General features: G+C 40.4%; 1 protein-coding gene across 6 annotated transcripts in view; it reads left to right on the forward strand.

The window, feature by feature from the left end:
• The window catches only part of MSRB3 (methionine sulfoxide reductase B3), an 80259-nt gene extending 74628 nt beyond the window's left edge, over nucleotides 1–5631 (forward strand). For all 6 annotated transcript variants that reach the window (XM_068190111.1, XM_068190109.1, XM_068190110.1 and 3 more), the window contains one exon: nucleotides 3159–5631. In XM_068190111.1, the coding sequence (XP_068046212.1) occupies nucleotides 3159–3323 (165 nt within the window). In that variant the 3' untranslated portion in view covers nucleotides 3324–5631. The remainder of the gene's footprint in view (nucleotides 1–3158) is intronic.
• Nucleotides 5632–12005: the final 6374 nt, after the last annotated feature.

Below are 12005 nucleotides of genomic sequence, written 5' to 3' on the forward strand. Positions count from 1 at the left end.
TATAATATTAATCAAATACATCCATAGGATTATCCTAGAAATAACTTTCACAGTTTTTGGAACACACCCTGGGTGTATTTAAAAGGTCAGGGATTAGTGACAGGTAGAAGTTAATACAAATGCAGTTGAGGAATACTGTAAATCTTGTTGTATCTCTTTTTTTCCTCTGTCCTCTTCAAGCGTCCCTTTCCCTGTGGTCTCCCTACCTACTATTTTTCCTGTACAAATCAATAAAATTCCATAGCCACAGGAGTAGTGTTTGCACACCAATAGCTTGAACTCTCAACTACAGCAGCTGACTGCAAGCTGCTTTCCATGCCTCCCAGCAGTATATTAGAACCAGGAGGCTTGGGAGATCCAAGCATACTGACAGTTAGTAGTGAACCCCCCCCTTTCCTGCTCCCAAGCACATACTTGGAATGCTTTAACCATTTCACTGTCCCAGGTCATTCTGCCCAATATATTTATGTACAAAGCTGCAACAGATAATTGTTTCTTTTTCAGAGGCTCTGCAGGCATGTATATGTGTCCTAGAAAAATGGTCAGCACCTATTATGTGTGGGGAGGACAATTCATCCTTTGTACTCTCAGCTGAGTGCCAGGTTTCTTATACTGTGATACAAAGGACTGAAATAAATTTCTGTTTAGGGCAGATGAGTTAGAGAGTCCTCTATACAGAGAATCGCCACATAAATTTTTGGTGAGGAGTAATCTCAAAAGGTAACAAATTTTGCAGTAATTCAATCCTGGAGTGATTCTGCCATCACAAGAAGGTGTAATGAGACTACCTTGGACTCTCATGCGACTTCTTAGGTTTTGTGAGGAAAACCTTTTTGATAGATTGTCTCTGTAGTCTATGTGTGAGTATATTACTTCTATAGACCATTTCTCTCTGCAGTTTCTCTTGTTCTGTTTCTGTCCAGTAGAGAGGGAATGATTTATCTTTTGTTAAGTATTAGTCTGGAAAAGATCTGTTTAACACTTCCAGCAAGGAGGTTTTGAAGCACTCTTAGTTGAGATGAGATGATTTAATTAGGATGCTGAGCATTTAGAAAAATACTCTCTGTGGGACACTTACTTTCCCCCCCCCCCCCCCCCAAGGTATGGTTATAATCAGGTGAAATGCTTCATTGTTAGATACCCCACTTTCAGAAACAGCTCAGTTTTTTTCACACACTAATGTAAAAAAGGCCTTCAATATAAAGGAAAAATGATAAAAAACAATAAGCAGTGGATAATAGAGGAAAGGATGGCCAGACAGATGTCTTTCAGGGAGAGGACTTGAAACTTAGTTTTCTCTAGGTCCCATTCAACTTCCTTTTATTTATTTCCTTTGTTTTGTCTTCCTTCCTTACAAAGCTGGGCAACTGCTGCTTAACCCAGTCATGCATGCCATTTTCCATTGCCTGTGGGAGTTCATTCTGCTGATACCGTGGGCTAGAAGCCCTTGGTTGTTATTGAGATCCTTGCTGGACTGCCAGGGCTGTCTCAGGGACACTTCTTCAGGAGCAGTGAGCTTGCTGTGGGATGTGGGATGTGTCTGCATGGGTACAACCCACAGGTGGGAGCACTGAAGCTTCACATGTCTACCTGCCCTGCTTCTGAAGGCAGTGAAGATTATTGTTTCAGCTGTCATTAAATGAGCAGAGTTTCAGTCCCACCTAGCTGGTGTGAGAGCCTCCCCCAGCCTTTCAGTCTATTTAGAAAGTTTAACCTGGAGGCAAAACTTTACATGCTTCTACAGACACCTTTCCTGCTGCTTTGTTGAATTAAAGGCCATAGAACATTAGCAACACATTAACTGCAGGGTAGAGATTTGCCATCACTAATTCATTCAGAGTTTGGAATAATCACAATTGCCTCTATGTATTTGGTATACTATGAATTAATTAAATGTTAAGAATAATTTGCAGTCTTTAATTTTTGCTGTCTGACTGTGAGCCCATGAGCAGGTCTGTGATCTCAATTACATCATTCCACCTCTCACTGAGAACTGCTATTGACTTGAAAGGCCAAGGCTCTTTGGTAAAGCAGCATGACTTTCCTGTTCAAGATAAATATTTCTCCAGTGCAAGGTTTTATTTTTTTGTTTCTCATGGCAGGCTGTAAAAATGAACTTGTGGAATTCAAGTGACTAATTACAAGCATTTCTTATCCAGATAAATTGTCAGCCATAATGTGCAGTGATAGTAATCTTAATTTCTGAATAAGGATCAGCAGGGTTAACATCTTCAAAATATTGTATTTGTAAAGCAGTCCTTGTAAAGCAAAGAACTGTTACCTTTCTTATAGACAGAATCAGAAGTGTTCACCCTGAATAGCATTGCAAGTATTTGGGTCTGATTAATACAGAGAAAAAGTGGCAGCAGACCATTTGTACTTTCAAATTCCTTGCAAAAAGCAAAATTCAACATCATTTATAATTACTCCCAGACAAATATTATTAATTAAGAAATATTTTACATATCTGCACTACAGGTCTTTTTCAGTAACTTGTCTCTATCTTGTATGTACTATAGAAATTACTGTGAGATTAGTAGGTTGAGCTCCATCCCCTCCAAGGGCAAGAAGTGCACCCAGAAGGACCTTGATGCTCAGAAGAGTGCTAGGCTATAGAAAGGGAAAAAAGAAATAAGTGTGAGAACACACTCCAAAGAATATGTTTAGTGCTTTAGGTCCTTGCCAGGATCACCAAAGGGTTTAAGTTTTTTACCAAGGGTTGTAGCAGATGGCTGTAGGCTGAGGAGAGCCCAGAGCTGAGGCTGTCCCTTTCTTACACAGATATCCTTACAGCAGTAAGTGAAACATGGGCAGTGCTGTCCTCACCACGTTTTTAGCTGTGCTCCTGCCATGAACGCATTACAGAAACAGGCAGCTCCTCAGAGATGGTGGTCCAACCAAGCATACACAGTGGTGTGACAGGAAACTCCCAGGAAATTTGTGCTTGGAGTCTTAGGTGCCTGTGGTATCTTAGAAGATCACCTTCCTGGATCTCTCCTGCAGATAAACGTAGACTGTAAATCCCACTTGGAAGGGCAATGTAGGCACCAGTGTGCTTCCTTGGAAGCAGCTGCTAGTCATTGCTTAACACCACAGTGATGCATGCCACCGAGGAGCGGCACACAGACACAGTGATGCTCTATTGTGTTTTGTTTCAGTGTGGTGCTCACCTGGGGCACATTTTTGATGATGGACCTCGCCCAACTGGCAAACGGTACTGCACAAACTCTGCTTCATTATCTTTCAAGCCAGCAGACAAGAACAACGCTGGAGAAGGCAGCGTTAATGCCAGTCCTGCCCAAACAGGCAAAGCTGAGCTGTAGGATGAAGCAAAGCCTGCAGAAAACTGCGTTGATCCCACACAGCTTACAAGGAATGTTTTCTAGTTTTCAAGTTGCCTGCTCTCTTATATCCTAAGAATGTTCAAATGTATGAAAGCATTTTGCACCATCCTTCTTCTTCCTCACCTTTTCAGAACTGAGGCCTTTCCTGCCAGTGCATTTACTGTATAATTGGATTGAAAAATGTATTGACTGAGTCCACAGGTTTTCTTTTTAATTCAAGATTGCTTTGGGGAATCTTTAAATCGAGAGGCTTTGACATCATTAGTTATTAGTTTCTGCTTAATACTGTGTTATTCTAGGTTTACACACTATTCATTTTTGCGTGGGAAATGGGACTTGTGTTTTTCTCCAGTCTATAGGAAACTTCTGAGCATAAGAAAATCCTGAATTCCTAGCACATCTCTGCTTTGTTCTGACTTGTGAGGCATGCGGCCTTTGGTCATATGTATCCAAGCATCTCCCAGCATCAGCCGCACCTTGCAAAAACTTGTAGTTATGGCTGTTCCTTCCCAACTGAAAGAGATGGATGAGATGTTAAAACCATCCTTTGGCTAATTTACTGCCAAAATTTCAAGGGTGTGGTTGAGAAGATGTAAACATTGTCTTAGCATCTGTTGTTTCCCCTTTGTTTGGTATTTAAATCAAGGTTTTAACTAGTAAGGCTCACTTTTGCAGGCTACTAATGAAGCTTTGTCTGTTTGTGAGGCTTATTCAGCAAGTGTAACGCAAATCTGAATTAAAGTTGAAATCTGCAGGGGGTAATTATATGGGCAAGTGCAGAGATAAACTTGCAAAGTGAAGTAGATGAAGGATGACACTAGGCTCTTTATCTTGTCGGTTGCTACAAGGATTCAGAAACATGACAGTTTCTGCTAGAGAGAAGTTTAGGAATTAATGCAGTAGAAAGAGGGCGACCCTCCTGACATATCCAGTTTTAAAGATTAGCTGGTCTGGATGCATACTGCATACAAGATCCAGTCTTTAATTTGTGCAATAGCCATGTAGTGACATGAGTGACAGTGTTGGTGTAAGAAATCAATTTGAAAAAAGCCTGTCACAATTCCAGAAATTTTCATGTAGCAAAATTCACTGTCCCATGAGATGTTTTTCACAGCTGCTTTTCAATTTTTTTGAATAACACTTAGAATTGTGCATAATACTGTTCTTTAAGCTAAACTACACAGTGTTTGCTACCACTTTGCCTTTAAACACTGAGAGACTTAATGAATATGGTATTTACTTCTACTAGCAAACTTTGTGACTAACATGTTTGGATCCAATTTTTTTTTTTTTAGTAGGAACAAAGCAACCACTGATTTTTATGGAAGCAGGACTGAGGTTTTTATGTCAGTGATAATAAACATATTATCTAAAGTTCAAACACCCTTCAGTTAAAATATAGCTACTGTGAAGGCATATGGAATGGTCATAATTGCCTTGTTTTTAGCAACATCAGAAAGACATGAAAGAACATTAAAAAGGCAGAATCTGTAAAAATGTGGTACATAAATGTGGTTTAATTCCAGATTGCTGTTCGATTTAAGTATTATCAAATTTCAGTATATTCCTGCCTTATGTTAAAGAAATATATTACTTAAGCTTCAGAACACAGTAATGTATGCTGTCCTACAGAAGATTTATTTTTTCAGGATATGGAATGCAATGAAATGAATCAATATGGTGAGGTGTATGTGATCTCTGGGAGTTAGATCATTTAATATAGGAAATGCATTGTTCTTGTGCACAGGCTATACCGCAGCACAGTGCAAGATAAGACAGATTTCCTCTAATTGCTCTTAGTAGATGCTAGTAAGGGCTAGTATTGAATCCTCCAAATTTGGTTCAGTCTGGTGATGATCATGACAGAGGAAATGTGGGGGCTGAGCACAATGTATAGAATAATAGAATATTTCTGTATGTTTAAATTTTGCACTGTCTAGATGCTTATAAAAACTGAATGCAAACTGTGTAGAAATAGCAAACTATATTTTCTAATATCTCTATTTTACTCAGATGTTTAAATAAGATACCTTAAAAATCATATAAGTCACACGTTATTTATATATACTATATATATATATATAAAATTGCACATTTTTTATATATATATACATACACACACATATATTATTTGAGTATAATTTTAGCCTTCTGTACCTTTATAATAACTAAAACCTTTCCATAAGAGGGTTCAGTACTTTTAAGAAATCAAATATACATTTTTCAAATCAAATTTGTTTTCATATATTTGCTGTACACAATATAAAATAAATTTCTTTATAAATAATTCTGTTCTGCTTCCTTATTTATCTGGTTTTACGTCACGTTTCTGCACCCTTCTCTGCAGGAGTGTCTTAGGGAACTGCTTTTACTTTGCTTTCCCATGACTTACTGTGAATATTATACATACAGTGTCTTATCTCCCGCCCGTTTCTGGCACAGACACAGCACTGCAGGGTACCAGGTATCCTTGCACCTACCAGCTTTAAAGAGACTATCACAAACACCCAGGCCTCAGCAGAGCAAGGAAATTTATAGAGAAAGGCTGAACCTTAACGTAGCAGAAGTTTTAGCCTCTTTCAAAAGATTCAGTGTGGGATGTGGTAAGTTGCAGGCAAGCATGTCATAGGAGCCCTGCAATGCCCAGGCTCCATCTGCAGTGGAGTAATGTAGCTGGCAAGCTGGTTTCTGACAAAGTTTCATCTCCAAGGATGCAGGTTTGGAGTACAACTGCACAGGCAGCAGGTTCTTGCCACTTGGTAAATCAGCCCTGCAGCAAGTTTTAAAAGATAGGTGTAAGGGAAGTGTAGGAGTTGCAGGCTATGCTTAAGCTGGCTTCCACGTTTATGTTTGTGGGAACCAGAGTTACACTGAAATTAAATCCCTTGCTAATTGTTCTCAAACATCGCCAAGTGTCTAGATGACACACTGCACACTTATTTACAAGTTTAGTATGATCCCTCTTAGTCCAGAAATTAATCCCTTGGGACTCTGTGTCCCACCCATCCACTGTACTTCCCTCTCAAAAGTGTAGTAGTTTGATATGTCTTAAATGAGGTACTAACTTGTACTCACTAAAAGGAGATGCAGGGCTGGATGCCCCATGCTGGCTTCGCCCTGTGCTCCCAGCACAACCCGGCCAGTCTGTCAGCACCCAGAGGTGCTGTGCTGAGGCAGATCTTCAGAGGCATTCATCCTTTTGCTGGTGCTGCCCTGGCAGCAGGCATGGGGGATGGCTCTGTGCCCCAGTCTAGCTCAAGGAAGGCTGTGTCTTGCAGTGCATGGCATGCAGTTTTTCTTAACACACGTGTGTACCCCACCACTTCAAAACCAGAGAAATTTCTAGTAAGAGACACTCTCCCAACTGCTCCTGGTGTTCTCCAGGGTGCTCCAGCCACAGGGTGGGAGAAGCAGTGGTGGCAGAATCAGCCACACAAGGACAGTTAACCATCTGCTTTGAGATTCTCTTGTTGCTGTAGCTTTATGCCTTCCATATATAAAAGGCACTTGAATCGTAAGTCTTTTTCACAAGCTCTATCAGGTCTCATACACTAAAACAAAACCCCAGTGTATCTATATGAAGTACTCAAAACTGAAGCCTTACCAGAGTGACTACAGCACAAAAACAAGACAGCGTCATAAGTCAGGGTTTCTGTTGGGGTGGCAGCAAAGAATGCGTGGTCACAAACATGAGGCCGAGTGTGGATGTGAATGTTGACACTCAATTGTACTGAATGGTCTCAGTCTTATTTCAGTTAACCTTGTTTTGTAGTCCATTTACCCAATCAAATTTGTGTAAGACCTTCTCTAACAGAATTTGTGATACACATTCATTTTTTCTTACTGTTCATTCTGTTACAAAATGTCTGTGCTAATGTCACTGCATAGCCAGCAGTCCTGTTGTCCTTTACCCATGGTCTGGGAGGGAATGGGAAATAAGGATGAAAACAAAACAGTTGTTTGCACTTTCTGCATTACAATAAATGATTTTATATATTTATATATATCCACTTTTTAATAGAATGAATGGCAGAGTATTCAATGGCACCAGAAGCAAATTTGTCAGCTTCCAAGTTCAGTATGATAAAATGTTGCTTAGCACATAAGGAAACTGGACTAATATTCTTGTTTTATTGACCATTAAAATGAGGCCACCTACAGGTCCCACAATAAACCTGCAGAAATGTCTAATCCTGTATGTGTGAAGACCTGCATTCCAGTCTGGCTTGCTCCCACTTTGTTGTAAAGAGAAGTCATGCACCACAGGGCCTGACTAGGATTTTCAGATCAAAGCCATGACAGCAGCCAACAACTGTCTTCCTTTTACAGTCACTTAGAAAACCACAAAGATAAGGTAATACCTGCAAACATGCCCCAGTGAAATCACTGTAATTGCCAAACCCCAAGCAATGTAGGCAGGTGACACTCTGAAATCCCTATACACAGGCTACCAGTGTAGTATTAAGTGCACTAAACAAAAAGGTTTTCATAATGTCCATATATTTTTGGGATCAGAACCCACTTGAGCAGCCCAAATTAAGCAGGAAAAATACAGAAGCCTTCCAAAGACCTCCTAGGACTTGTAGCCAGTCTACTCAGACATTTTGCTTAGCCAATATAGCCAGCAGAAAAGAGAAACTGTTCCAGAAAAGGAAAGACAACAGGCTTCCATTTTCAAAGTCCTTTTTATTCTTGTTAGACAGCTTGCAAACAGGTAAGACATTTCATTCTGAAGATGTCTTAGCCAGTGCACTCTCAGTTTTTGCCCTTTGTAGTTTTCCACACAATGGCACATTATTATTTTCTTTTCACTGTGGAATAAAAACTGTCTAAACTGTTGCTTCATCTTGGCTTAGACCTTTTACTTCTTCTGTGCCCAAGTGAAAGGAGTATCTGTTCCCCAAAATACAAACAATTGCCTGTTGGCAGTATAAGAGCCATGACAAGTTGTATGTGCCCACCTGCTGGGAAAAGTAGCAGTTCTTTGGAAAGGCAAATAAAATACATCTTTGTTGGCCTCTTAAAGAGGACAAGTTGATTTTGTGTGTGGGCTGGTTAATGTTCATGTTTTTCCCGGCTGCCCTAAAGCCCTTGTTCTTACATTTCTAGCATTGTCTAGTCCAGTTTACAGCTTTATTTTTGTATGTTTCATAGAAACACAAACATCTGGAGAACATCCTCAGGTATAACTGCTGGGCAGTGCAGAAAATATCTGGTGTGATCTGAAACAGCTTTTTCTTCCCATGAAAATACACCTCTGGGACTGGGAAATTTCAAAGGTCAGTAATGGTGTAGAGATCCTTTCACCTCCAGAACTCCACATTTGCCCTAGGTCTGTAACAGCCAGCATCTCTGGTGATTTCTTAGCTGTTCACTGATTTTTTTTGGTGAAATTTGTTGGCACTGGGATCAGTGCACAGAGATCACTGTGGCAATGATGCTACAACTGGTGAAGAGATTGAATTCTTTGCTGTAAGAACAGTTGGTTTCCATATAGATTTCAGTCAGGAGATGGAAGGGTACATGGAGGGTGGGAAAAGGGAAAGAGGAACTTGCATTGTGTCCCATGCTGTTTGCACCTCTGATTCACCTTAAATTGCATGGATTTCCATCATGGCACTGTTAAGATCACATTTAACTCAGGACAATCAAAATAACACAGACTTGTGAAACCCTGTAAAAATAGGTCCTAATTCTTAACCTTATTCTGGTATGTATCTAACATCACTTCAGTGAAACAAAGTTCCTATAAATCTGAAGTAATGGAAAGAACTACTGGGAAAGGCGTCTCAACATACTTGTGATAAAATATTTTCAAGAATCCTTGAAATCTTTGACAGTAAGACAAGGCCTTTGGAAAAATCCTACTCCCTGAAATAACTAGTTCAGAGAATGTAAGTCCTAAAAGCCATGGACCATATTCTCAAAAGAGAGATCTGTACCACAAAAGCCCACACTGCTGACTCCTCAATGAGCCAGTGCCCTGGCTGCCTCTCTGCCTGCACCCCCACTGCTCTGTTTTCATGCCTTCCTTTACATGCTGCAGAAGGTACTTGCAATCACATTATTTTCATACACTTTTGCTGCTTGAGCCATGTCGCACTGTATTTGGAGAAAGGTGATCTTTTTATCTTGTTCCTAGTTTGAACAATTTCTTGGGGAAAAAATCCAAACAGCTTGTTTTTCCCCCAAAGCTGAGAAAGGTCCAAACAGTATCTGGAGTTTGTTGTCTTTATGTTGTCTACTTCAGCTTTGTGGGCTACCACCAGTCCCAGCAGTCACCAGTGACCATGAATTCAGCATTCTCTGTTGATAAATTACAATTTTATCTTTGTTTGGCTAGGGCTTTTCGTAGCCTGCCAACTCAAAACCGTTGCCTAATATATCATTAGAGGGCAAATATGTTCCTGTGTATGTCTGTGGCATATAAGCAGCTCCTACCACAGCCTGGACATTCCAGTATCCTGCTGAGGAAGGAAAGCAGTACCTCAAATAATTTAGGCTGCAGATTTTTCTTTTGAAATAAAATATTTTTTTGTTTTTCAAGGTCAGACACTTGGGGCTGTTCAGGTCACAAGACGCCAGAGACTGTTTACTTTGGAAAACAAGGACATCCATGGTGGGAGGTGCTTTTAGCAACAACCAAATCTGGTGTTTTAAACCAAACAGAAGCCTGGGCAAAGGGCAGCTTCACTCATCCTTACTGACACCATGACATCAAGGGAGAGAGTCCAAGAGCTGAGTAATACGTATGCAACAGGGATGATATTAAGTATTCTCACTTGTGAACTTAAGTACCTCAAAGCATGTGGAAGATCCTCAGATGAGAGGAATAAATATTTTGTGTTGACTGCAGTCAGTGTTTACAGTGGAAAGTGATTTCTTGAAAGGCTAAGACAATGCCCAGTAGTGGGTTTTATCTAAAAACATTTTGGTCATAGTGTAGCAGCATTTTTCCTACACCCAGATGCAGAATGACATGGTAGGTTTTCCACTTTCCTTTGGATATTTTATTTCATCTTTCAGTTGCTTAAACTATTCAGGCTATGGAGATTTCTAAAAGTCAGATTTTCTTCTCAGTCACCAGTAGAAAAAGAGAATAAATTATTCTTTGATAAGCTGATATTGGGTGGCAAGAAAAAAAATTGTGATAGGTTGCCACTATTAGTACAAATTGAGGCACTCTTAGATACAGTTTTGCCAATGCCATTCCTTTGTGAATGGCATTGCAGAGCTGAGGCTGACTGAGCAGGATGCACAGCTTTGCCTGTCCTTGCTAACTGGCCAAGCCTGCTCTGTCTAAGGGTACAGGAATTGTCACATCTCTGGACAGCTTGGCAGCAAAGGCTCAGTCTCCTATACCTTATCAAATCCGCTCTGGAGAAAGCATCTGTCTCCAGCCACTTCCATCCCTCGCTGGGTGGCCATGCACGAGTTCATATATACTGTTTAAAAATGTATGCGTCTTTCTGAATGTGGATTTTTTTCCATCCTAGCTTTTACGCCACAAGCCACAATTGCCATAGATAACTACTTTACCTCTGTGAAGACATTTGTTTCCTGTTGATATTTAATTAGTAGATACATTCCATCGGTCAAGTTAGTGGGCAAAAAATAAAAGTAAATTTTAGAGGATTCTTAACCGGCATGGTATTTAGAAATGTTTAACTGCAATAAAAATCCACATCTGTGTGGACTCACCTAGAGTTTCACAACAGCAGTGAGAATAGGGCACAGGGCTTCCTATTTCAAATGTCTTCAAAACATCCCTTCAAAGAATCTCTATTAGGTGTTAGGAGTAGAACCTGGGGCATCCAGTTTCACAGTTTTGACCATTTAAGTGAGATGAATAGAATAGGGTTGGTTTCAGAAATGCACTGTGAATGGATTACTGTTTTAGCCCTGAAAATACACATTTCTTCCAGCAGTATAAAAGTGAGGGGAGTGTTTATGCCACCAGTGTAGGAAACACACATCTCTTTTCTCCAACGACTAAAGTAGACTAATGAGAGCTATCAAACTTGCTAATGACTGATGGAAAGTCTTTCAGTGCCTCACACTGGTGAAATCGAAGTGTTTCGTGTAGCTTTATGTCAGATTGACACCAGTGTGGAAGACAGACAAATAGCAGGCAGCATCAGTATATCACAATAATCCATGTGCTCTTTATGGCAGCGTGTTAAATACGGAGAGGCAAGCGCTGCAACCCCAGGAGGCAACTACATGAACCACCAAAGGCATACCCAGTTACCTTGAGCCTAATCTAACAGATATATTCAAATTAACTGCATTTAAAACCACTGGTGTTCCAGACAGAAGAAAGAGTTTGAATTCTGTAAGGAAGGAAAAATGGGCAAAATGGCAGAGCTGAGCCACTGGTCCAGGGAACCAGTGCAATGAGGACAGGTTGAGAAATTGCTCATACAGACAGATCCCAAGGAGTTCTGCTTTCCAAATGCCTCCTGGGTAATGCATAATTTCAATGTGTTTGTCATTATATAGAGATAAATCTGAACTCCATTCCACTCGATCAAGCAGCTTGTCCTTATCAAAGTCTGTGGGCTGGGCAGTCAGCAGTTGGAGACCTATCAAAGGGTAAGCCTGGGATTGTTCACAGGTTGGTACTTAGAGATGCCTTCGAATCACCTTGGGCAACCACTA

This window comes from Anomalospiza imberbis, chromosome 5, assembly GCF_031753505.1.
Source record: "Anomalospiza imberbis isolate Cuckoo-Finch-1a 21T00152 chromosome 5, ASM3175350v1, whole genome shotgun sequence".
NCBI lineage: Eukaryota > Metazoa > Chordata > Aves > Passeriformes > Viduidae > Anomalospiza > Anomalospiza imberbis.